The 25,220-nt window shown below is 48.3% G+C and overlaps 1 protein-coding gene across 1 annotated transcript in view; it reads left to right on the plus strand.

Annotated features, from left to right (window-relative positions):
* The first annotated feature begins 3,363 nt into the window (after positions 1-3,363).
* TFE3 (transcription factor binding to IGHM enhancer 3) overlaps positions 3,364-25,220 on the plus strand; it is a 29,591-nt gene continuing 7,734 nt past the window's right edge. Inside the window, 6 exon segments of the mRNA XM_035140932.2 lie at positions 3,364-3,720; positions 17,146-17,259; positions 21,036-21,249; positions 23,140-23,415; positions 23,531-23,620; positions 24,690-24,807. Coding sequence (XP_034996823.2) covers positions 3,611-3,720; positions 17,146-17,259; positions 21,036-21,249; positions 23,140-23,415; positions 23,531-23,620; positions 24,690-24,807 — 922 coding nt within the window. The 5' untranslated portion in view covers positions 3,364-3,610.

A 25,220-nucleotide genomic window follows, 5' to 3' on the forward strand; every position in this document is an offset into this window, starting at 1 on the left:
CTAGGGAGAGCATTCCAAAAGCAGGGAGCCAGTGCAGAACAGGCCGACTCTCGTTTTGCCACTGTCCAGACCTCTTGTGTATGTTGGAGTCTGACTAACCTACTGCAGTTGCTTTGAGACTATTCAGCCCCTTCTGATTTGGATTATTACAGCCAGACATTTTATTCTGTAACATTATAATGCCAAAATATTTAATTTTGCAAAGGAATAATCTTCACCCAACTCCTGGAAGGAAAGGAGGAAAGAAAAATATATTATACCTGTATTGGAATCAGGAAACCTGATAATAAATTTGAGCTTAGTTCCTATCTGTATTCTTTTTGCCATTTTAAAGAGCCTTGGTGTATCATTTAGACACCAATTCCTGCCTTCATTTATCCCTTTACAAGGCTGCAATCCCTAGCCACACTTTTCTGAAAGTAGGTTCAGCCCCCACGGCCCTTCACTTCATCAGATCTGGCCTCTTTGAAAAAAGTTTGGACACCACTACGGCCATATGTTGAAAGGCTGCTAAGAAATCTTATGAAATAAACAAAGTCTATAATATGCCCCACAATTCCTGATGGGTTAGAAAATGTGACATCCAGTAGCTCATGGTGATATTCCTAAAAGTGATAAAACAATCATTTAGTGCAATCATACTGCTGGAATTATAAGATGGTAGTAAGGTTATGACTGAATCCATTATGTTCCATGTCTCTGATATACAAGAATGCGAGTAGGTACGGCTGACGAAGCCCGGTTGGGGGAAACAAGGAATTATCCTGGAATCCTTGTCTTATTTTCTGCATGTGCCATTCTTCCAAGTTCTTTGTCTGAAACCTGCATACAGTGGTACCTCTACTTATGAATAACTCTACTTACGATTTTTTTCTCCCAATGCATTCCTATGGGATTCGACTTACACTTTTTTTCTACTTACAAATGTGCGTTTGGAACGCATTAAATTCGTAAGTAGAGGTACCACTGTACAAGGAACGCTAGAATTCTTAAAAGCATCTTCACGTGGAACACTACAAAATTTGATATTAGAATTCCACACCGTGGATATTCCTAATATAAGAACTGAATAGATTGCATTTCTTGATCAGTCTGCTGGACTTTAATTTCTCATAGTATGTTTTGTTTAAGTTGGTCTACAGAACCATATATCTTGATATATGTTGAATCACATTTGAAAAAGAATTTAGAGAGTTACATACAGCCTGTTACATTGTTTGTGTTGTTGGTAGTAAGGTAAAGGTAAAGGGACCCCTGACCGTTAGGTCCAGTCGTGACCGACTCTGGGGTTGCTGCGCTTATCTCGCGTTATTGGCCAAGGGAACCGACGTACAGCTTCCGGGTCATGTGGCCAGCATGACTAAGCCGCTTCTGGCGAACCAGAGCAACGCATGGAAACGCCGTTTACCTTCCCACCGGAGCGGTACCTATTTATCTACTTGCACTTTGACGTGCTTTTGAACTGATAGGTTGGCAGGAGCTGGGACCGAGCAATGGGAGCTCACCCCATCTTACATATTTGGAAATCAGGAGGTGGGAGGGAATCGGGTATGATTCACTACTAAGCTCACGTGATTATTGTGGGAAGTGCCAAGTAATGTGTCTTGGAGTGCAGTATAAGAAAGATTTGGAAGATAATGACAACAAATGTTTTGCTGGTATTTATGAGATTCTGTAGATTCTTTCCTTATATGTATGGCAGCTTTATATTGTCTGTTGGCAAAGGGACAAGACAGAAGAGAATGTGAGACAGCAACTATTACCTGTGGTAATGAAACCCATTGATTTATAGAATCATAGACTCTTAAAGGTTGGAAGGGACCCTAGGGTCATCTAGTCCAACCCCCTGCAATGCGGGAATCGATGGCTTGATTTTCTGATGGCAAGGCAATATTGCCAGATTTGCCGGTATAACAAATCTCTTTAATAATTTATGTGCTCTTGCGAATGAATTAATAAAATACGATAACCATGAATAACGACAGAAATTTAGCAAATTCAAACAGGCAAGGTTGGAACAGAGTCTTGGCTGAAAGCTGAATTAATACAGGATGGGAAGAGTATTGCAAGTTCCTTTGGGAGAGCATGCTGTGGGGTGGGGGGCGGCAAACACCAGATCAGATCGGGACCCTGGAATCTGCTTCTCTCACAAATCCCAGCTATTGGTTGCCTTAGGGTAGTGATGGCGAACCTATGACACGCGTGTCAGACGTGACACGCAGAGCCCTCACTGCTGGCACGCGCCCCATCGGCCCATTCGAGCTGTTGTTGTTGTTGTTGTTGTTTTTCCATTTGTTCTCTCCGCTGTTGCTGGTAGCCAGAGATTGGTTTTTTAACCCTTTCTGTGTTTTTTTCTGGCGCTTTGGTAGACTATGATTGGGTGTAACAGTGTTCATTTTTAACCCGTTCTGTGCTGGGTTTTTTTGGCGCTTTGGCTGACTATGTCGGTCCTGCGTGTTAGTTCCAGTGAAGGTATTAGTAGTCATTTATTTTTGTTCTCTCCCCCCCCCAAAAAAGTGCAGCAGCTTTGGGGCACCCCCCCAAAAGCAAAGCAACTTTTGCATCCCCCCCAAAAACCTCCAAAAGTTCGCAGCTCCCCCCCAAAAGCTCAACAACTCTGGGCACTTTGTGATAAATAAAGGTTTTTTGGTTTGGTTAAATAATTAGTTTTTGGTTTATTAAATACAGTTATATATTACAATTATACATTTTTGTTATTTAAACTATAAATATCGCGAAATTATGGTTTTTTTCCTTGAAGTGACATGCCCCCCGAGTAATGCTCGGTTTTTTGGCAAATTTTGACACACCAAGCTCAAAAGGTTGCCCATCACTGAGGGAGACCTAACCTGTTAAATAGTGGGTAGACATAGCAGACGACACAGCAATTTCTCCAAGCAGCTCTTTATTAGTAAGATGGAAGTCTGGAACAGAACTAACTGAACGGCTCAGCCTCAGTTACAACATTGTAACAACAGCCCAGGGTTTCCCGCCTAAATTAACTGATGTGGACCTGAGTGAAAACTACCGTATACACTATACCCCTGCTGGCCAGGGTGAGAGAACTTCAATAACCTACCCCCCCCCCCCAAGTTGGCAACATCATGCAGGGAAGACATCCGTCTAAAAATGTGAGGTTCAAGGGCACAAGTTGACAAGCCAGACTCAGACCTGCAATCTCAGTCATCCGCGGCGGCGATCATTCTGCACATGCTCAGATGCACGCTTGCTAACGATCCCAGTCCACATCCCAGCTGAGCGCCGACAAATGTTAAGACCCCATTCGCTTCGCCTTGGCAAGAGATCGCCTTCGATCCCAGCTCCACCCGGGGGAGGATCCCAGCCTGATGTCATTTCCCGTGGAGATCCCCCCCTTTGCTCCCTCTCCAGCCGGAAAATGAAGCAACACTCCGGCTGGATGTTTTTCTCCAGCTTTGGGAGGAGACGGGTCTCTTGAACCCGCCACCCACCCACCCGCAGCTCTTTGGCCTGAATCGCTTCTGCGCGATTCTCCCCAACTTGGATCCGGAGCGCCTCTCCCCGCATTAACCGCCGGGAGCCCCAGATTATCTACCGCGGGGGGGGGGGCTCCAGTCGGGGGGGCGGGGGAATGATGTCCCATGACACGAGCGAGAGGACCCCCAACCCGGAGCCGCCCCCCGCCACGGTCTACGTCCTGGTGGAAGACCCGCGATCCACGGACGCGGTCCAGCTGCTCAGGTGAGAAGGCGCCCCCCCCCGCGCATTTAGGGGGTCGCGGCAGGATCGGGAAGAGGGGCGGCGGGGCATCTCCGGCAGGCGCCCCTGGAGAGTCCGAGGAGTCGCCTCTCAGATCTCTTATCCGTGCAACGGCACTTGGGTGCTGCTTGTGCAAGAAAGGCCGGCTGCGTTTCCCGCTAGGCTAGCGTTTCAAGGCACGTGGACAGGACGACTCGTGGGGAGAGGCCCGACACGTGTTCGCTGTGGCAGTCAAATTGTTCGCCGACATGTCGTCGGAGCGGCGTGAAAAAAAGAGAACTCTGCTCTTGTGCATAGGGTCAGACGTGACTCCTGGAGGGAGCACTGGCATTATTGAGAATCGGGGTCTGTGGGTTTTTTTTTCTTCTCTCTCTCTCTCTCTCTCTCTCCCCCCCCCCCCATTGTGGAAAAGGAAGTGTTGTTTATTGGTTAGGGCTTTTTTAATGTCTTGGAGGCAGTGTTAGAAACTGAGATATGAAAGCTAGCAGCTAAATGGCACCTTAAACTTAGCTTATGGGCGCAACAACTGTATGCCTAGGCATGCTTTTTTATAACGAGAATACAAAGCTGAAAATGAATGAACTGTTCATTTTTCACATGGCAGTCCTTCCCCTGTCCCTATTATTAAGAAACTGCTCACGCTAATGAAATTCTCTGTCACAAAATGCGCCTAGAACAACGGGAGTTTCAAACACTGCTTGGAGGCTATACAGTCGATAAGACTTTCCTGCTTTCAGTTTTAAGACACTTTAGCTGTAGATCAGCTGGGTTTAGGAACTGTACTACAGTACCCTTATTTTATTTCCCTTCTTGTGGTGCACAGCATGTAAAACTGCTTTTCATCTGAGTGTGGGCTCACCTGGGTTAAGCACAAAGAGCTGGTTCTAATGTCAGAAGCCTGGGCCTTAGGAAGAAGAGTGGAAAGGAGGTGTCTGAGCATGTGCTAAAAGCATGTCTCTTACCACCTCTCACCCAGTTGAGGCTGGACTTCCATGACCTAGGGGTTAACTATATAACCCAAATTAAAGTGAAAAAAGAAGACCTAGGATTTCCCCTGCAAAATCCAGGCCTGTCAGGTTTGGAACAGGGACACAAAAGCTCTGTGTCCTGCCGGCTCCTGGTGTTTTCCCAGCCCCGTGGTTTGAATTTGCAGGAAACCACAAAATTATCTGTGTGTTCATGGTGTGTGTCTGGGGCGGGGGGGGGGGGGGGCGGGGGCGGGAGGAGAGAGACTCAATGACTCACTTTCCTCCTGTTTTGCTGACAGTAGTGCCTCTCTCTTCCTTTTTTCTGCAAAAACTTTCTGCTGATCTCAACTTTTACCTGTGAGTCGATCAGTGCCAGCCTTGGGCTCTCTTGTTGACTGTCGTTCAAATTCACATTTCTGTTCCGTTCTCCCTGCCCCCAACCCCCCCAGGCCTCTTGCCTCAGACACAAGAAGCTGGACTTTTGCTGAGATGTGCACTCTTGGCTTATTGGGCTTTGGAAAAACAACAAATGTAGATGATGGACCTTTGAGACGCAAGTCTGACAAATGATGTGGGGAAACAGGATAGTGGTCTCTGTTGATCAGAGCAAGGATGGGGAACTTGTGGTCCTCAATAACATAAGAATGCCCAAGCCCTGCTGGATCAGGCGAAGGTCCAATCTAGGCCAGCAGCACTCACAATGCCCGGCCTGGGGAAGAAGCTCAGAAACAGGATCTGATCATCTGAGTGCAACTGCATTTCCCCTCCCCTCCTGTGGTTTCCAGCAACTCTGACAGTAGAGCTAGAACAGGGGTCAGCACACTTTTCCAGCAGGGGGCCGGTCCACTGTCCCTCAGTCCTTGTGGGGGGCCGGACTATATTTTGAAAAAAAAAAGAACGAATTTGTATGCCCCACAAATAACTCAGAGATGCATTTTAAATAAAAGGACACATTCTACTCTTGTAAAAACACCAGGCAGGCCCCGCAAATAACCCAGAGATGCATTTTAAATAAAACGACCCATTCTACTGATGTAAAAGGGGACCCAGGTGGCGCTGTGGTTAAACCACTGAGCCTAGGGCTTGCTGATCAGAAGGTCGGCGGTTCGAATCCCTGTGACGGGGTGAGCTCCCGTTGCTTGGTCCCAGCTCCTGCCAACCTAGCACTTCAAAAGCACATCAAAATGCAAGTAGATAAATAGGAACCGCTACAGCGGGAAGGTAAACGGTGTTTCCACGTGCTGCTCTGGTTTGCCAGAAGCGGCTTTGTCATGCTGGCCACATGACCTGGAAGCTGTACGCCGGCTCCCTCGGCCAATAATGCGAGATGAGCGCGCAACCCCAGAGTCGGTCACGACTGGACCTAATGGTCAGGGGTCCCTTTACCCTTTACCTTTACTGATGTAAAAACATGCTGATTCCCAGACCGTCCGCAGGCCGGATTTAGAAGGCAATTGGGCTGCATCTGGCCCCTGGGACTTAGTTTGGGGACCCCTGAGCTAGAATATAGCCATCAGGGTTAAAAGACACTCATCTTGCTCGACTACAGCTTCCATTGGCTACATGCCAGACCATTGGCTGGGTGGGAAGACAAATTCTGGGCCCACTTTTGGATAAACCCCAGTAGTTTACCCACATGATGTCTGAAATATGTCTGGGGAGGTGAGTGGGGAAACTGTGGACTTAGAGCAGATACATTTGTTGCTTGTAAGGTATGGGCAGTGGGATGTGGACTTGCAAGACCTGCGTTCAGGTCTTACCTTTCTCATAGACTTTGGTTGCAATCCTAACCCCACCCATTTGATTCAGTAGGATTGGCTTCTGAGTAGACATGGTTAGGGTTGGGCAGGGGTGAAACGAGGCTTTATTTCACCCGGGTCAAAGACCCAGTTTGGCACACACAGAGGCTGGGAGCCTCAACAGCGCCTCTCTGGACAAAGAAAGCTCCCCCCCCCTGGATACAGCTCTGGATTGGGTTTAGTGAGTCATTCTCTCAGATCCAGTTTGTCCCATCTGCAAAACAGGGATAATACTACAGTTTATTATTTTAATGTGTTGTCATTCCTTCTAATAGGCACTCAACCACTAAGTTCACTATCAACTGGAAGTGAAACAGCAACACAAAAGAAGCTAGTAGCTTCTATATACTGCCCAAAACACCTCCCCAATATAACTATAAAATGCTGAGGTTAGAACTATAGGAAGCTTAGGCTAAGTCAGACCATTGATCTATCTGTCCCAGTATTGTCAACACTGTCTGGCAGCAGCAGTCTTGAGGGTTTCAGAGAGGGGTCTTTTCCAGCCATAACTGGAGATGCTGGCAAAAGAACCTGGGGTCTTTTGGATGCAAAGCCAGTACTCTTCCATTGATGGTAGCTATGTAGCACAGCAGGAAAAGGATTATAGGGTGGTCAAGCAAAGGTATCTGCTTCCCCCCTCCCCATGGGGCTTCTGTTCCTTCCAGGCTGGCTTGAGTCCTCCCCTTAGGAGAGGAAGACACACTGCAACATTTTGTTGCAGGCCTCCCTTGTCTTATTTCAGCCACATGGCGCACTGGGTGATGATCTTTCTCAAATGCAAAAGAAAATGTTATCAACAACACACAAATCATTTTGAATAATCCTGTGAATTGTGATGTTCAAATTTAAGTGTCTTAAAAAGTTTCAATTTCAGGTGCATCAAAATCTCACTTTGCAAGTTTTGTCACTGATTCCTTCAGGTCCAGTGCTGGTGCCTGGACATTTTTAGCTGATATAGTTGCCAAGCCAACTAGTCTCTTTTGCAACATCGTTGAGCGTATGTGTTGTGTTTTTTATCAGTTTGAGCTTTGAGAAACTGTGTTCAAAATATATAAAAGTAAAATATTATGATAAATTTACAAGATATAACAGAGACTAGTCTGTTTAAAATCTTGCCTCCGATACATTCCTTCCCATGCCTGCAACTCGTTTCTCTGCTCAGGGTGCGGCGACAACGCAGCAAACGAAGACAAATAGTACCGTAAGCATATTGAAGAATCCAGGCGCGGTCCCTTTAAGCATCCCCCGCCCACCGCAGGAGGAAAGGGTGGGGGCCCCTTGGGGGATTGGAATGAAGCCTCCACGCCGCCCCCTGCCGGCCAGCGGGGAGCACTGCCGAGCCGCTTGCACTCCCGGGCTCGCTATTAATAGCTTCAAAACAAGGGCGCGTTTGCGGATGCGCAACACGGATTGCGTTTGCTCGTGTGGATTGGGGAGGAGAGAGAAAGGGAGATCGGGAGTGGGAAAGTGGCTCACTTCGCGGGAAAGCAGCTCGGGCTTGTGGTGAAGAAGGCGCTGCGCGTGTGCGTGCAACACACACACAGGGCGGGTTCTGCTTGCGCTCCCCTCCTTCCCACGCAGCCAGGGATGCCGGGTTAAAATGCTTCTCCAAAATGGCCCACACCAGGAAATGCAGCCGCCGCCAGCCCTGGGCTGCAGAGGCCTAAAGTGGGGCAGGGAAGCGAAGGCGCCCTCGGATCGCGGCGCCCGCAGCCAGTGCTGAGCGTCCTTCTTCCGCCGGGCGCTCCTTCCCCCGGCCGGCTGGTGGAGGAGCAGCCCGACCCCGCGGCGAGCTGGGGAAAAGACGCCGGCAAGGGAGGAGGAGGTGAGCGAGATCCGGGCCCGATCTTAGTTCTCACGGGCTTAGGAAACTCCCAGCAACGCCCCCCTCCTTCCCAACATCGCTGACCTGGTTGTTTTTTTTGGGGTGGGGGGGAAAGAGAAGAGGTGGAGTTGTAGGCTGGGATTTATTTTTCGGGAAAAGCGCTTTTGCGCAAAGCAGCCAGCAGAACTATCCCCTTTCGTGGCTTCTTATAACACAACCCTCTCGCGCATAAATGAACACAAATAACTACAGGTCAAAGCAAAGAAAAGAAAAATACATAACGTGATATTTGAGATCCAGATTTATTTATTTTTAATGTGCGCCCCCAACAAGTTTGAAATGAATCCCATCTCGTTCAGCGAACTTGGCGCCTAGCCAAAGATTGCAGGAAGTTCTTGCCACTGCCACTCCCCCTCCCTCCCCCGGTTCATGTCAAGAGAAGGAGAGAGTTGGCTTTTTAATCGGAAGTTACTAGTCCAGGCATCCCCAAACTTCGGCCCTCCAAATGTTTTGGACTACAATTCCCATCACCCCTGACCACTGGTCCTCTTAGCTAGGGATCATGGGAGTTGTAAGCCAAAACATCTGGAGGGCCGCAGTTTGGGGATGCCTGTACTAGTCCTCTTGAAGGAGGTTGCTTGCGTGCGTGGTGGTGGTGGTGAGGTTTCGTAACTCCTCTGCACAGAGCTGTGCGGTGCAGTTTCTGGGAAGAGGAGCTGCTGGGATGACCACCTTCAAATTTCATCTTTGCTCTTGAAAAGTCATTCAGTGCAGAGATGAGGAACCTCGTGACCCGCCGCGGTAGCAGGAGTCCCAGCAGCCTCCGCCGCCATGGCCAGAAACATCTGCAGGGCCACCGGTTCTCAGTCCCTGCACTAAGTGGCCGCCTGCTGCAATCCTATGGCTTTTACTGAGAAGTAATGCCCACTATGGTCAGTGGGGCTTATTTGCACGTAAGCTCTCAAACTTAATCCGTTCTGGGAGTCCGTTCGACTCCCGAAACCATTCAAAAACCAAGGCGAGGCTTCCAATTGGCTGCTGGAGCTTCCTGCACTCAAGCGGAAGCTGCGTTGGACGTTTGGCTTCCGAAAAACGTTTGCAAACTGGAACACTTACTTCCGGGTTTGCGGCGTTCGGGAGCTGATCTGTTCGAAAACTAAGCCGTTCGAGAACCAAGGTACCACTGTATAAGATTGCAACTTTGCTGCACCTAACACAGGCACCCCAAACTTCTGCCCTCCAGATGTTTTGGACTACAATTCCCATCACCCCTGACCACTGGTCCTCTTAGCTAGGGATCATGGGAGTTGTAAGCCAAAACATATGGAGGGCTGCAGTTTGGGGATGCCTGTCCTAACACAACCTGGAAGTGCCATTGAACTCACTGGGACTTACTTCCGAGTAGGTATTTATAGGATTGGTGTGCTTGTCTCCCGTCTGCCATATGGCGCTAATAATACTGGCCTTTGCAAGAGCGCACAGAAATAATGTTGATCAGTGTTTCGCAAGCTTAGGTCGCCCGCAGTTTTTGGACTGCAATTCCCATCATCCCTGACCACTGGTCTTGCTAGCTAGGGATGATGGGAGTTGTAGTCCAAAAACAGCTGGAGACCCAAGTTTGGGAAGCACCGATTTAGATGAATTGTTTAGGCTGCTGAAACATGCTGTATAAATGCTGTCAGCTGATTAAAGAATTTTAGTTGATTACCAGCTTTTTAACAAGTTGTTTGGTTGGTAAGTTTGATGTGTACATATTACCAAACCTCATCATAGATGGTGTTTTTTGTGGCAGTGGCGGGAATATATATTGGAGGACATACAATAGCCTTTCTCAGCCTAGAGATCGCCAGATGTTGTAGGCTTACAACTCCCATATTCCTTGACTATTGGCTGTGCTGACTGGGGCTGATGGGAGTTGGAGTCCAACATCTTCTGTAGGGCATCAGGTTCAGGAAGCCTGCTCTTGTTACAACTTTAGCTGAAAAAAACAACCACCACCATTCATTGTGAGCACAAGCTGCCTTCTATTCTATTTCCCCCCCCCATTCTTTGGTAACAGCAGTGTTTATTGCTGCGAAAATAAACACTGCAACAGCTGTAGTTGATGGATCTTCCACTGACAGCTTGCATCCCTATTTGCTGATATTGGCTAAAGCTAATTGTGAATATCTTTGCCCAAAAGTTGCATGGCTGATCCATCCACACACTTAATCAAAAGTAAAGTTCTAATTGAAATGGAGGGGGCAATCCCAGGTTGCAGGTTTTAAAATCAGGTTAAGAGTTTTGTTGCTGTTGGATTGTCTAGTGTGCTCATAAATTGATTACAGCCCCTTTGCTTTCGCACTTGCCCCACAGATCTAGAATGTACATCATAGATAGAAGAACATCAACTTGCGCTGTGTCTTGTGTGAATGCTGCACAAGAGGAATTGTGGAACGGTTGTTTTGGAAGGGCATGGTAGTGACTCTGGATATATAAGACTAGGGAGACAGAAATAGTGGGTTGTCTGGAGTAATGGTTTCTATGTTGGTTTGGACTCGGCCCAGTACAGTGGTACCTCGGTTTATGAACACAATTGGTTCCGGAAGTCTGTTCATAAACTGAAGCGTTCATAAACTGAAGCGAACATTCCCATTGAAAGTAATGGAAAGTGGATTAATCCGTTCCAGACGGTCCGCAGAGTAACCGTTCATAAACTGAAGCGAACTTTCCCATTGAAAGTAATGGAAAGTGGATTAATCCGTTCCAGACGGGTCCGCGGAGTACTTAAACTGAAGCGTTCATAAACTGAAGCATGGGTGTAATTGGTTCCGGAAGTCTGTTCATAAACTGAAGCGTTCATAAACTGAAGCGAACTTTCCCATTAAAAGTAATGGAAAGTGAATTAATCCATTCCGGATGGGTCTGCGGTGTTCATAAACCGAAAATTCATAAACCGAGGTGTTCATAAACCGAGGTTCCACTGTATACGTGAAGGAGCGTCTCCTCCCCCATCGTTCTGCCCGGACACTGAGGTCCAGCACCGAGGGCCTCCTGGCGGTTCCCTCATTGCGAGAAGCAAACTACAGAGAACCAGGCAGAGGGCCTTCTCGGTAGTGGCACCCGCCCTGTGGAATGCCCTCCCATCAGATGTTAAAGAGATAAACAACTACCTGACATTTAGAAAACATCTGAAGGCAGCCCAGTTTAGGGAAGTTTTAAATGTGTGATATTTTAATGTATTTTAATATTGGAAGCTGCCCAGAGTGGCTGGGGAAACCCAGCCGGATGGGTGGGGTATAAATAATAAATATTATATTATTATTATTACTAGTGTATTTCAGCCCGTTTAATAACGGGCGCTAGAACATCCTGGGGTTCGGAGAAGCGCTTGTGCAGCGCTTCTCCGAACCCTGGGACCTGTCCTTGCTGTCGGCGGCAGGGGGACAGGAACGGAGGAGAAAGCGCTGCGTTCTCCTCCTCCGTTCCTCTCCCGCAGCCGCCGACAGGAAGGACGCGTGCACTCTCCCCCCCTGCCTCCTCCAACCGCCGCTCCTCACGGCCAGGGAGGGTTGTGAGGAGGCCTTTGCCGGCCTCCACCCTCGCTTCCCTGACGTGCCCTGCAGTGAGGCGGTGTCCGGCGGGAGCGGCGGTTGGAGGAGGCAGAGGGGGGGGAGAGTGCGCGCGCGCGCAGTCTCTGCTGTCCAATCCCTGTATCCCTGGGGCACATGCGCAGTGACCCAGGGACACACGGGACAGCTTGGACGCAGGGACAACTTGGACATTATTATATAGGATTATTATTATTATTATTATTATTATTATTATTATTATTATTATGTTATTATTATAGCAGCATCAGAACCTGCTGTATATAGAGTTAGAACATGTATCCATTCAGCTCAGTATTGTCTAAGCCAGGGGTTCCCAACAAAATTTTCTCGAGGACCCCTCATTGAGCCGCTATTGTGACAAGGACCCCCATTAATTCCTAATCCTAAAATTAAAAAGTGAGAGCCAAATTAAGAGTCTTTTTATATTTTATATTTATACATTTTTTACAGTTCTTCCTCTTCATCTGTAGGCCTTTGTCGTTTTAACGAACCACTTTTAAACCAACGGTCCATTTTTAACTATGCGAACTGTAGCTTCCGCGAAAAACAACGCTTTGTTTACAAACACTACTGTTTTGCAAAGAGGCAGCGCGCGCCAGGGAGGAGGTAGGGGAATGGAGAAGACAGGGTACCTGCGTAGTAGTGCACAAATGAAGCCGACGCGCGCAAAGCATCTTGGGGAGGTGAGCGTTAGTAGAATGTGCACGCTGCCTCTTTGCAAAACAGTAGTGTTTGTAAAGCGCCACCTAACGGCATACAGCAGAACTACTGCCTCTATCTAATTCTAGTTTTGCGCTAGACTCTGCTCATGCAGGAAGCGGCCAAAACAAAAAATCTGTTATCATACGAAATATATTTAATATATTTTTTATTCTAATAGCATCTTGCGGACCCCTCTGGCATAGCTCGCGGACCCCTGGGGGTCCCCGGACCACCTGTTGGGAACCACTGGCCTAAGCTGACACCAGATCTTCAAGTTACTGGTATCAGGCAGCGGGGATTGTATTACGGTAGGCACTCTGCAAACCGAGGTGCTGCAAGGCAGTTTAACACCATACATTAACAGTCCATTCATCCAACACACCTTCAAAGCACTCGGCTTACCCCACACAGTCCTGGGAACTGTAGTTTTCCACACAAGCTACAATTCCCAGCACCCTTAACAAACTACAGTACAGTGTTGGATGTGCTTAATGGATCTGCTCACAGTCCCTGTCCTATCAGATGCATTATGGACAACAATGGTAGTGTTGGAATAGGAATGTATACACCTAGGAAGCAAGCCAGCTCCATATCTGTGCCAAGTTTGGTGTACATTGAACGGAGTTAGCAAACTCCTCTAGTTTACTGTTTTGAAGTACAGTGTTACCTCGGGATACAAACACTTTGGGTTACAGGCTCCACTAACCCAGGAGTAGTACCTCGGGTTAAGAACTTGACCTCAGGATGAGAACAGAAATCGCGCCGGCGGCATGGCGGCAGCAGCGGGAGGCCCTATCAGCTAAAGTGGTACCTCAGGTTAAGAACGGTTTCAGCTTAAGAACAGACCTCTGGAACGAATTACGTTCTGAACCAGAAGTACCACTGTAAATATGAGAAGGTTGAGATTATGGAACCCCATAAACACAGAAAATCTTTACAGAGGGAAAATCTTAAACAGCCCATTGAGGACTGGCCATGGTTGGCATTTGGACTGAATGTTGGAGGGAAAGGAAAAGCTCGGGGTGGGGGATGGAGTATCCTAGAAGACTCACAAACATGAAGTGGGGCCGTTGAGGCCAATTTCAATATGTAGGTACAGTGGTACCTCACTAGACGAATGCCCTGCTAGACGAATTTTTCGCTAGACAAATGGGTTTGGCGATCAGAGGTTGCCTCACAAGGCGAATTCGTTTTGTGAAAAATTCATCTAGCGAATCGCGGTTTCCCACAGGAATGCATTGAAATTCAATTAATGCGTTCCTATGGGCAAAAAATGAAATAAAAAAATGTTTAATGCATTCCTATGGGATTCGCAAGACGAATTTTTCGCAAAACGAATTGACTCACAGAACGAATTAAATTTGTCTTGCGAGGCACCACTGTACCATCATGTGGGAACAGATGGTCATTTAGGTACCCTTGTCTCAAGCTCTTTAGGGCTTTTGTAGGTGGGAACCAGCACTTCTGATTGAACTGAGAAACTGACTGGTAGTCCAGAGTAACTGTTTCTGCATGATATACAGTGGTACCTTGGTTTACGAACTTAATCCGTTCCAGAAGTCCTTTCTTAAACCAAAACTGTTCTTAAACCGAGGCGCGCTTTCCCTAATGAGGCCTCCCGCTGCCGGTGCCCTTCTACTGTTCGGATTCCGTTCTTAGACCGAGGTAAAGTTCTCAAACCAGGACACTACTTCCGGTTTTGCAGAGTTCGTAAACCGAATTGTTCGTAAACAGGACTGTTCTTAAACTGAGGTGCCACTGTATTATAATCCATATCGCTGGCGCCAGTCAACCAACAGGCTGCTGCATTTTGCACTACCTGTGAATTTGTCGGTCTTAAAAGGTGCCATAGGATTCCTGTTGTTACCACTATAGGTGTAACTGTCTGCCACACATCTCGGTTACTGCGGTGTTCAGCCATGTACATGCATCCCACATAGAGTAGGAACATAGCTGCCAAGTCTCCCGTTTTCCCCGGGAAATCCCCGTTTTTCCAGCTGTTCCTAGCTGAAAAAACAGATTTTTTTCCCCGGTTTATTCTGGCGCGACGGCCATTTTGGAACTGGGCGGAGCATGCGCAGAAGCGACTTTTGATGCTGCTCTGCCCAGTTCCAAAATGGCTGCAGTGCGACTTCTGGCGGGGCGGCCATTTTGGAACTGGGCAAAGCAGCATCAAAAGTCACTTCTGGATAATTTTTAATGCTAAAATACACCATTGGTATTTTTTAGGGGAGCCGTTATCCTGCTAGAGTAGAAGAAAAGCGGGCCTGTTAGGAAGATGGGACAAGGTGGCTGGGAGAGGCCAGGTCTATATCTGGGTTTGCAGACACAACAACCCCATGTTTCTTAGTTCTGTGTGTGGGATTCTCTCTCCTTTCCCCCAAATTCAGTCCCAATACTGCTACTTTCTTTTTATTATGGCATTCTGTACAGTCTGTAGCCGTGAATTCTCTTTCGCTTCCTGATATTTGGCACACCAGAAGAGAAAGCCTTTCTGCTTTTGTGAGCTTCACAGCCAAGTGGGGATTTGAACCTGGGTTTCCCAAGTCCTCGTTCAGCATTCTCATTCCCACAGCACCGGGAGGGGCCTGGGTGGTGGGGCAAAGCTTGTGGAGATCTTCTTTCTTCTTCTTTGGCGATCACTTGTAGCCGAGTAAGATTGTCTTCCATAAACACGATTTTAACAATGGGTCCGTAAGTGACTGTGGAGGCCAATTCTGGATCCACACTGGGCAGCATACCTGCCAAGTTGCTGTCGGAGAAATAAGGGACCGGGCCGGAAGTAGCAGACCGGAAGTAGCGCTGCCGCCATTTTGGAACTGGGCGGAGCATGCTCAGAAGTGACTTTTGATGCTGCTTTGCCCAGTTCCAAAATGGCCGTCGCGCCAGAAGTCGCACTGCAGCCATTTTGGAACTGGCCAGAGCAGCATCAAAAGTTGCTTCTGAGCATGCTCCGCCCAGTTCCAAAATGGCCGTCGCGCCAGAATAAACCGGGGAAAAACAAAAAATTCCGTTTTTTTCAGCTAGGAACAGCTGGAAAAACGGGGATTTCCCGGGGAAGACGGGAGACTTGGCAGCTATGCTGGGTAGAGCTGGAACAGGGTAGGTAGCCATGGGGCTGTGGCCGTGCGAACACACTGACCCAGCCATTCCACTCTTTCTGTTATGCCCACACAGCCCTGGCATCAATGCTCCTCTGTCTGCTCCAGGCTCATCTTGATAAATTGCAATAAAGCTGGTTTTGGGAGGTGATCTCTGTGCCACTGTCCCATTGTGGCTGCTGTCGTATGCCACACAGGCGTAGGCGTGTACACTCCACATTCCCATTGGTTCAGCCTTGCTGTGTGAAACAGGACTAAGAGGTACTCAACAGAGATTTAAGGGAGGAGAGGGAGGAACCTGAGCTTAAAACGCAGACTGGTACACAACATGCGGTAAAAGATGGCATCAAGGAAGTTGAGAAAAAGTGCAAATGCTGGTATACTTCCAATAGCCTTTTCCCCAGCCCTGGTGCATTCCAGTTGTTTTGGACTACAACTCCCATCAGTCCCAGCAGGCAAGGCCAAGGATCAGGGATGAGGGGAGTTGTAGTCCAGAACGTCTTTGGTGCACCACTTTGGGAGAACATCCGTCTGCTACATGAACAGTTGTTACTACAAGAATTCTGGCTTTCTTCCTCAAAAGTTCTAAATTTCCTACTGAGACTGAAGATGAACAATTTGAACAATAGTTTGTCAGTTCTTAAACAGCGAGAGTGCAGCAAATAAAAAGGCACAGTCCATCAAAATAATAAATGCAGCAGGCAGACTTTTTTTTTAAAAAAAGACATTGGGCCATTGCAGCAGCGGTAGAGAGGTCTCCGAAAAGCCATGTTTGCCAGGGCATCTAAAAGCACACTCTCTCTGGAGCCACAGCTGAAAAGACCCTGCATTGCAGGGGGTTGGACTAGATGACCCCCTGGTCCCTTCCAACTCTATAGTTCTATGATTCCATGACCCTGCGGGCCCTGCTCTTTCTGGATATCTGCTGTACTTCCGTCAGTGAGGAACACACAGAGCAGACCACTGGCATTGACACAAGCTGGGTGTGAGTGGGATGAGCATAGTAGGAGAAGGCCGTCCCAAACGTGTTTTTAAGATACAAACAGTCCCCTAACTTTAACCTGGAAATTAGTCAATCAGTGCAGATTGGACAAGACTGGAATAATATGCTCTGATTTACCTAGCCCAGGTAGCCGTCCAGTGGTGGCCTTTCTGCACCTGTTGAATGTTAGGGATGTTTCTTCACGTGTTTCAGGAGTCCACTGTGAAGATTGTGAACGGCCATGGTCAAGTCAGATGTCTCCAGAAAAGGGCACAGTTTACCTACTCAGCAAAGCTGGCTAAATGCATGTTTTCTGCTGTATGGAGAAAGGCTTAGTTGGGGCTGTGTCTCAGCCTGTTGTCCAAGATAACAGCCTTTGCAGTTCTAAGAGAACTCGCCTTTCTGACTCCGTTGTCCTTTGTATTTTCTTCCAACAGCTTCAACTCCCTCCTGCCAGAGTCTGGGATTGTGGCTGACATAGACCTGGAGAATATCCTCTCGCTGAGCAGTGACAACTTCTACGAACTGAAGAGCCAGCCCATTGGAGTCAGGTAAGGAGCCAGAGGGCAGCCATCTTGGAACCATCTTGTAAGCTTGAGGGTAGGCCCTCTGGGCTGCGAGGGGGAGAGCTTTCCGAATACCCCAAGATCACCTTGGGGTGAACTCACCCCATCGTGGGGATTCGAACCGCCGACCTTCTGATTGACAAGCTCTAGGCTCTGTGGTTTAGACCATAGCGCCACCCACGTCCCAGCTGGAACAGTATGGTCGCTCGTTTAAGGACTGCAGCCTCCTAGGGAGAGGAAAAGAGGCAAGATGACGTGAGGTCAGGCTAAGCCAGATGTTGGCAACGTTTTCCGGCCGTGGGCCGGATCATTTCGATGGACAATCCGGGGGCCGGACATGTGCAGAAGTGATTTCTGGCACCGCGCTGCCCATGTCCAGGGCTCTGGAAATTGCTTCTGCACATGTCCAGAAGCCAAAAATCGTGTTTGGGCATGCACAGAAGCGATTTCCAGCACCACTCGGCGAGTCCCTGCGCCGCGCTGTGCCGGTTTAGCGCAGCACATGGGGGACTTGCCGAGCGGGCAGCTCAGTGACCCAGCGGTTTATGGGCTGGATAAACTGCCTCTGTGGGCCGCATCCGGCCCATGGGCCGGACATTGCCGACCTATGGGCTAAGCCATTGTTACTTTTTACCTTGCCCATGTCCCTTGGCAGTGATAATGTCTCTGGACAGAATTGCTGCCCTTGCTGAAGATTCTAATACAGTGGTACCTTGGTTCTCAAACTTAATCCGTTCCAGAAGTCTGTTCCAAAACCAAGGTGTACTTTCCCATAGAAAGCAATGTAAAACAGATTAATCCGTTCCAGACTTTTAAAAACAACCCCTAAAACAGCAATTTATCATGAATTTTAGTATTTAATGAGACCATTGATCCATAAACGGAAAGCAATAATCAATGTATTGTACTATAAAATAAATAAGGCGGCATTGTAGATGATAAAAATTAAAATACATTTGTTTTTCTGACCTGCACTGATGATAGTCATTATTTGGATGGGGGGGCTTTTATCCATTTCCGCAGTCACACAATCAGTCGATAAGTAGCTGAACTGGGTTCCACACAGTCACAAAAACAAATTAACCAAAAAAGCCTCAAAAACAAAAATGCAAATTAAATATCGAAAACAAAAGCTCCAAACTTAATCCATTCTGTAAGTTTGTTTGACTTCCAAAATGTTCAGAAACCAAGGTACTTCCAGTACAGGTGCCCCGGAAACAATAGCCGACAGCCATTTGGCTTCTGAAACATTTGGCTTCTGAAAAACTGTCAAAAAATGGAACACTTACTTCTAGGTTTGCAGCGGTTTGAGAACCAAGGTACCACTGTATAGGGGCATGCACATGTTTAGGAAATGCCCAAGACTTCTGCCGGCACAGTTTTTTTTAAAGGCAGTGACCATTCTGCGTGGGGTTTCCATTCCTGGCCTCTGTGTGCGTCAGCGGAGTTATTTCCACCCCACCCTGTCCTGCCCCCATTCTGCCCTCTTCCGTGTCCAGAGGGACCCCCACAAAAATCAGCGATTGCCTGTCAGTTGGACTGGGTTTGGTATGCACTGACTGTAGAAGCTGGCTGTTGTTCGCTGACCCATGTTCACCTTTGGACTTAGCGAGGCAGGCAGCCCTCTGATGCAATGCAAACAGTGGGGAGGGAAGCAAACAAGATGGGGGAAATTCCCCTTCTCTGTCAACCCAATGCTGTCTCCTGCATCCAACTCTGCAGAGCACAGGATGTGCAACTGGGTTTCCTGATCTGATTTCTCCGCAGCAACACTGAGCCATACAGGGAAGGGCAAGTAGCTCAGAGGTAGAGCATCAGTTTTGCACACAGAAGGTCCCACATTAATCCCTGGCATCTCGAATTTCTGTTGTAGACCGCCTTTTCTGTGATGTAGGTACAGTGATGCCTCGCTTAACAAATGCCCTGTAATTTTTTGCTAGACGAATGGATTTTGCGATCGGAGGTTGCCTCGCAAGACGACGAGGTTTTCTATGGCTGCCGCTTCGTCTTGCGAGGCATGGCCATAGAAAAATGAACCTCCGACTGTGCCAGAAGCGGCTTAGTCATGCTGGCCACATGCCAGAAGCGGCTTAGTCATGCTGGCCACATGACCCGGAAAAACTGTCTGCGGACAAACATTGGCTCCCTCAGCCAGTAAAGCGAGATGAGCGCCACAACCCCAGAGTCGTTCGCAACTGGACTTAACTGTTAGGGGTCCTTTGCGTTTACCTTGCAGGATGTAGGCAGGGGCTGCTTAAAGAGAAAGGGAGATTCAGAGTTGTTGGTTGCAGAGCAGGGAAAGAGAACAATGCAGGGAGATTAGGTGTGTTGGAGAAGAAGGGTTGGGGGCTGCAGTTAAAGGACTATGACCGGTGAGTGGAGATAGGCCCTTAATCACAGGGATCTGCCGTTCTTGTGGCTAATTATTCAGCAGAAATTGACCACATATCTGTTTCTTCCTCACATCCAAGGGGGTCTGAAAATGTTCCTCCCTCTCCCCCAGCACCTTTTTCTCTTTCTCGAAGCTCTGATTTTAAGCCACCTCAGCCACCTCTAAGCCACCTTTCTGGGTGTTTTAGTGTGATGATCTGCAGATCAGCTGCAGTTATGTAGTACTCTGTCCCTGTTACGGATCAGGGCATTCTCCCGGCACAATGATCAAAGCAGCCTAGCTTGTTCATTTATTTTGTTACTGTATGGATAGCTAATGGAATTTCCCATCCTTTAATGGCACCCACAATTACTTGTTTAATTTACATATGCAAACGGCCTTCTCCCACTATTTGCTTTTGTAATGAAAATGTTGTCAGCCCCCTTGGGAATTTCTGGGTTCAAGGACAGGTAATAAGCCCAATAAATAAATAAAATCAATAACACAAAGCCCGTTCTTATAAATTGTCTGTGTAGTTTTTAAAGCTAGAATGAAATGAAAACAGGCCTCGGTATTTTGTAGGCTGGAAAGAAATTAGACTTTGTGATCTTTTTTTTTTTTTTGTAGAGTGTTTTATTATTTCATTTTACAATGTGTATGAGAGAGAACAATTATAACAGGCAAATTAAAAGATGAAAAACAAAAATATAAAATAGGCATTTAGAATGAGTAGTTGCCCATGAGTCCAAGTAAAGATTATCAACTTTATCAGACCATCAAGTCTAGTTGTAAATCTGTCATGCTTGTGATGAGGGTTGTCTTGAAAATGATGGTTTTGATACATAGGTCATAAAGGAATGCCGGAGCATATAAAAAGCAGCTGGAGGTTCTAGCCTTTGTTGAAATCTGAAATTATAATAATTTTATTATTTATGTGCTGCCCATCTGATTCAGGCTGCCCCAGCCACAAATTTTTCTTTTAAAAGAACTTTACCAACTGACGGAACTATTGTCTGATAAAGATGTACACTCAAATGGATGAGAATCTCAGCATTAAATGTTCTATAGACATCTGACATTAAATTCTCCTGTTCAGTAGATTTTTATTTCTATTCCATCTCTGAGGCTGACATCCCAATTTTATACATTTTTAAAAAATAGTTCTCTAATGTGCTTAATCTAAAGTTCCGTTAGTAACATCAGCTTTTGACTGCCTGTTTTGTTCTGCTTCCAGGTTGTGTCAGGGCAGGGAATCTTGTCACTAGTTTCATTATAGGAGTGCGCATAACCCTGGCTATGTAGTGAGATTTCCTTGATGGCTGCTGAATGTTCTCTCTCTCTCTCTCTCTCTCTCCTTCTGTGTGTGTGTCTCCTTCCTCTGTTCCGGCAGCCCTCCGAGTGCCCCAGCTCAGGGTCCCGCCATGTCGTCCCGCGTGCTTCTCCGGCAGCAGCTGATGCGGGCGCAGACGCAAGAACAAGAGCGCCGGGAGCAGCAGCAGGCGGCACAGTTCACTCCGGGGCCCCCTGCGCCTTCCACGCCTGCCATTTCCATGAGTCCCCTCGCGCGCCCTGCCCCTGCGCAGGTTCCCGTGGAGGTGCTGAAGGTGAGTCGGAATGAGAGAGGAAGTCCGGGAGGGATGGCAGTCTCAGCTCTGATCTTGCCCGGAGGGACTGTGTGGTAGGAGGAGGGCTGGGTGGCCTAGTGGTGGGGGCACTTCCTTCTTTGGGGGTGGGATGCTGCAACACTGTAACAGGGAAAAGTGCAAGATGGCCATGAAATGGTTGGTGGCTTCAAACACAACTTGAGCTGGCTGGTATAAGTCATCATTGAAGTGTCTTTCTGCTGCGTGCTTGTGGTACCATTGAGGTTAGCGCTCATTGACCTTTTAGGTCTGTGGGTACATTTGAACTTTTCAGTGGGTGCCACCCATACCTGCCAAGTTGCTGTCAGAGAAATAAGGGACCGGGCCGGAAATAGCAGACCGGAAGTAGCGCTGCCGCCATTTTGGAACTGGGCGGAGCATGCTCAGAAGTGACTTTTGATGCTGCTTTGCCCAGTTCCAAAATGGCCGTCGTGCCAGAAGTCGCACTGCAGCCATTTTGGTACTGGGCAGAGCAGCATCAAAAGTCGCTTCTGAGCATGCTCCGCCCAGTTCCAAAATGGCCGCCGCACCAGAATAAACCGGGAAAATACAAAAAAAATCCGTTTTTTTCAGCTAGGAACAGCTGGAAAAACGGGGATTTCCCGGGGAAAACGGGAGACTTGGCAGCTATGGTGCCACCCTCTCCAGTCACTCCTCTCTCCCCTCCCCTGGATCAGCCCCCACACATAGAAACAAAGAGAAAGTGCACCCCCCCACACACATACGCAAATGCTTCCCCCAAAAGTCAGATCCAGCAGAATCTGAGCCTTGAAAAGTGCAATAAAGGCGAAAAAAGGAAGTGGGAAAGAACATCACTCTTTCAACTTCCTCCTTAAGCTCCGTGTACATTTCAAGGGAGAAAAAAGTAGCAATTCTCACCTCTGGGGAGGTAGTGAACCTAGGGAAGGGGGTCTCAGAGGCTTCACGGGCACCATGCTCAGTGGCATGACATTGGTGGCCTCTGGTTTAGGTAGATCAGTACGGGAAGAAGCTTGGTCAGCTTCCCCCAATGTGGTGTTTCTCCAGAAGTTTTGGACTACAACTCCCATCAGCGGAGCTGGTGGGCTTGGTGGGTCAGTGGTTCTGCCCTGTGACATGAAGGGGCTTGATCTGGCCTCTCTTTGATTCCCTTCAAATGCATTATTTATTTTGAAACATTTCCATCCTGTCTTTTATTTTGAGAGTCTGCTTAATGACCAAGTCATTTAAGTCTGCTTAAAATGCATCTCAGGGTTATTTGTGGGGCATAGGAATTCGTTCATTCCCCCCCCCCTTCAAAATATAGTCCGGCCCACCACATGGTCTGAGGGACGGTGGACTGGCCCACGGCTGAAGAAAGGTTGCTGACCCCTGATCTATGTCTTTTACGATTGCTGTTGAGCGTGACTATCTCTAGGGCAGGCATCCCCAAACTGCGGCCCTCCAGATGTTTTGGCCTACAACACCCATGATCCCTAGCTAAGAGGACCAGTGGTCAGGGATGATGGGAATTGTAGTCCAAAACATATGGAGGGCCGAAGTTTGGGGATGCCTGCTCTAGGGTCTCAACCCAGCTGAGGTGCTCTTTGGGGTTTGCTTTGGGCTATAACTCTCCTCATCCCTTTGAGCTCAGCCCAGCTCAAGGGATGGGCAGTAGGATCCCATGGAAGAACCGGCAGCATGCTCTAAGGCAGGGATAGTCCAAAACATCTGGCAAGCACAGAGGCTGCCCCTGCAGTTGCTCCTTATTCTTCGAAATGCAGCCTTCTCCCTCATAAGTGCAGAGGTTGGGCTTCAGCTGCTTGAGTTCTGGCTGGCTGGCGTTCTTTTTCCTGTGGCTAATGTCCCTTCTCTTTTCACCTCTGAGCTTAGGTCCAGACCCACCTGGAGAACCCCACCAAATATCACATCCAACAGGCGCAGAGGCAGCAGGTCAAGCAGTACCTCTCCACTGCCATGGGCAGCAAGATGGCAACGCAGGCTGTAGCTGGGACGAGTCCGGGGGGCCCCACCTGCTCCCCACAGGCTGCCTCTGCTCCTGAGCCCCAACATGGTTTGGCTAAGCAGCCGGGAGTGGCGGGGGCCCCCGGCAGTGCCCCCAATAGCCCCATGGCTATGCTGAACATTGGCTCCAGTTCTGAGAAAGAGGTGAGTCAAACCCTACCTCAATCACCTTTTGTTTGTCCCTCCCTCCTTGCTTTTTAAAAGACTTCTGATTAAGGTCTCTTATCTCAGGTTTAACTTCTTCCCGTTTAAAAATTAGATTGATGATGTCATTGATGAGATCATCAGCCTGGAATCCAGCTACAATGATGAAATCCTTAACTACGGAGGCCTACAGATGCCCAGCACTGTGAGTAGCCTTTTTTTGTGGGTTCTCAGCAGAGGCGTGATTGTGGGGGGGAACTGGAATTTAAAATGGATCAGAACTTCCAGCCATAGCTAGCACAACTTATAGGGCTGTCAACTGATTATTATTATTATTATTATTTTAAAAATCAGTTCATTGATTTAATCTCCTCTGTTGCATTACAGTCGTACCTCGGGTTACGACCACCTCGGTTTGCGAACAGTTCGGGTTACGAACTGCGCAAACCCGGGAGTGTTTTCGCCCCGCGCGCGTGCGCAGAAGCGGTGCACGCGCGATCGCGCGATCTGCGCATGCGCAAAGCGCGAAAAGCGCGAAAATCACGCTTTGCGCATGCGCAAAATGGCGGCGCCCATCGCGTTCGGTTTACGAACTATTCGGGTTACGAACTGCGATCCGGAACGGATCGCGTTCGTAACCCGAGGTATTACTGTAATGGGTGGAAGTTAATAAATCTTACTTATGCGGAGAAACTTTTCAGCTTCTTCTTTCGTCAGCAGCTCTGATTAAAACGAGAGGATGCTGTTGCTGAATAAATTTCTCTTTTATTAATCGCAGTAGTGTATATCTTGTTTTAACCAAATCCCAAAAGGGATCTGGAGCTAGCTTATGTGCAGCGCTGCTTGGGTGAATTGTAATACAGTACACTGAAGAGCAGAGAGCTGCCAGGGTGGCGTGAGGGGCACTGCCCTGTGGCCTGGAGGCCTTGCCCACTTCTCACTTGGGCCAGTCTTATCCATGTGAAAGTACAGTGGTGCCTCGCTAGGCGAATTTAATTCGTTCCACGGGTCTTTCCTTAAAACGAAAAATTCGTCTAGTGAATCCCATAGGAATGCATTGAAATTTTTTTTGCCCATAGGAACGCATTAATTGAATTTCAATGCATTCCTATGGGAATCCGTGATTCGCTAGATGAATTTTTCATAAAACGAATTCGTCTAGCGAGGCAACCTCCGCTCGAAAAATCCTTTCGTTAAGCGGAAATTTCGTTAAGCAGGGCATTCGTTAAGCGAGGTACCACTGTAAGTTGAACTCTTCCTATGATTCTGTGCAGCTGCCAGTCTCTGGAAACCTCCTGGATGTGTACAACAACCCAGGAATGATGGAGCCAGCTGTGACAGTTAGCAACTCCTGCCCGGCTGACCTGCCAAATATCAAGAGAGAGATGTCAGGTACTGGGAATTCTTGCATTCCAAAGCATCGGGGCTCAGCAGAAGTAAGACGCTGTACAGCTGGGAAGGGGTAGCAACAAGGGCGTACCCACCACGGGGCAAGTTAGGGCAGCTGCCCTACTCTAGAAGCAGGGCTGGTGGGCAGAGGTGGAGCACAGCCCGGCGGAGCGCGAGTTCGCCATTCCCGCCGCGCCGCGCCGCACCCTCCCTCCAGCTCCCCGGCGCGCTCTCAGGCAAGGCCAAGCGCGGCGGGGAACCAGGGAGTGCGGCGCGGTGGGCGGGAACGCCGAACTCGCGCTCCGCTGGGCTGGGCTCCTCCTCCGCCCACCAGCCCTGCTTTTAGGGAGGGGCACAGCCTGGCGGAGCGCGAGTTCGCCGTTCCCGCCCGCCGCGCCGCACCCTCCCTCCAGCTC

Source organism: Zootoca vivipara, chromosome 16 (genome assembly GCF_963506605.1).
Source record: "Zootoca vivipara chromosome 16, rZooViv1.1, whole genome shotgun sequence".
NCBI classification, from domain to species: Eukaryota; Metazoa; Chordata; class Lepidosauria; order Squamata; family Lacertidae; genus Zootoca; species Zootoca vivipara.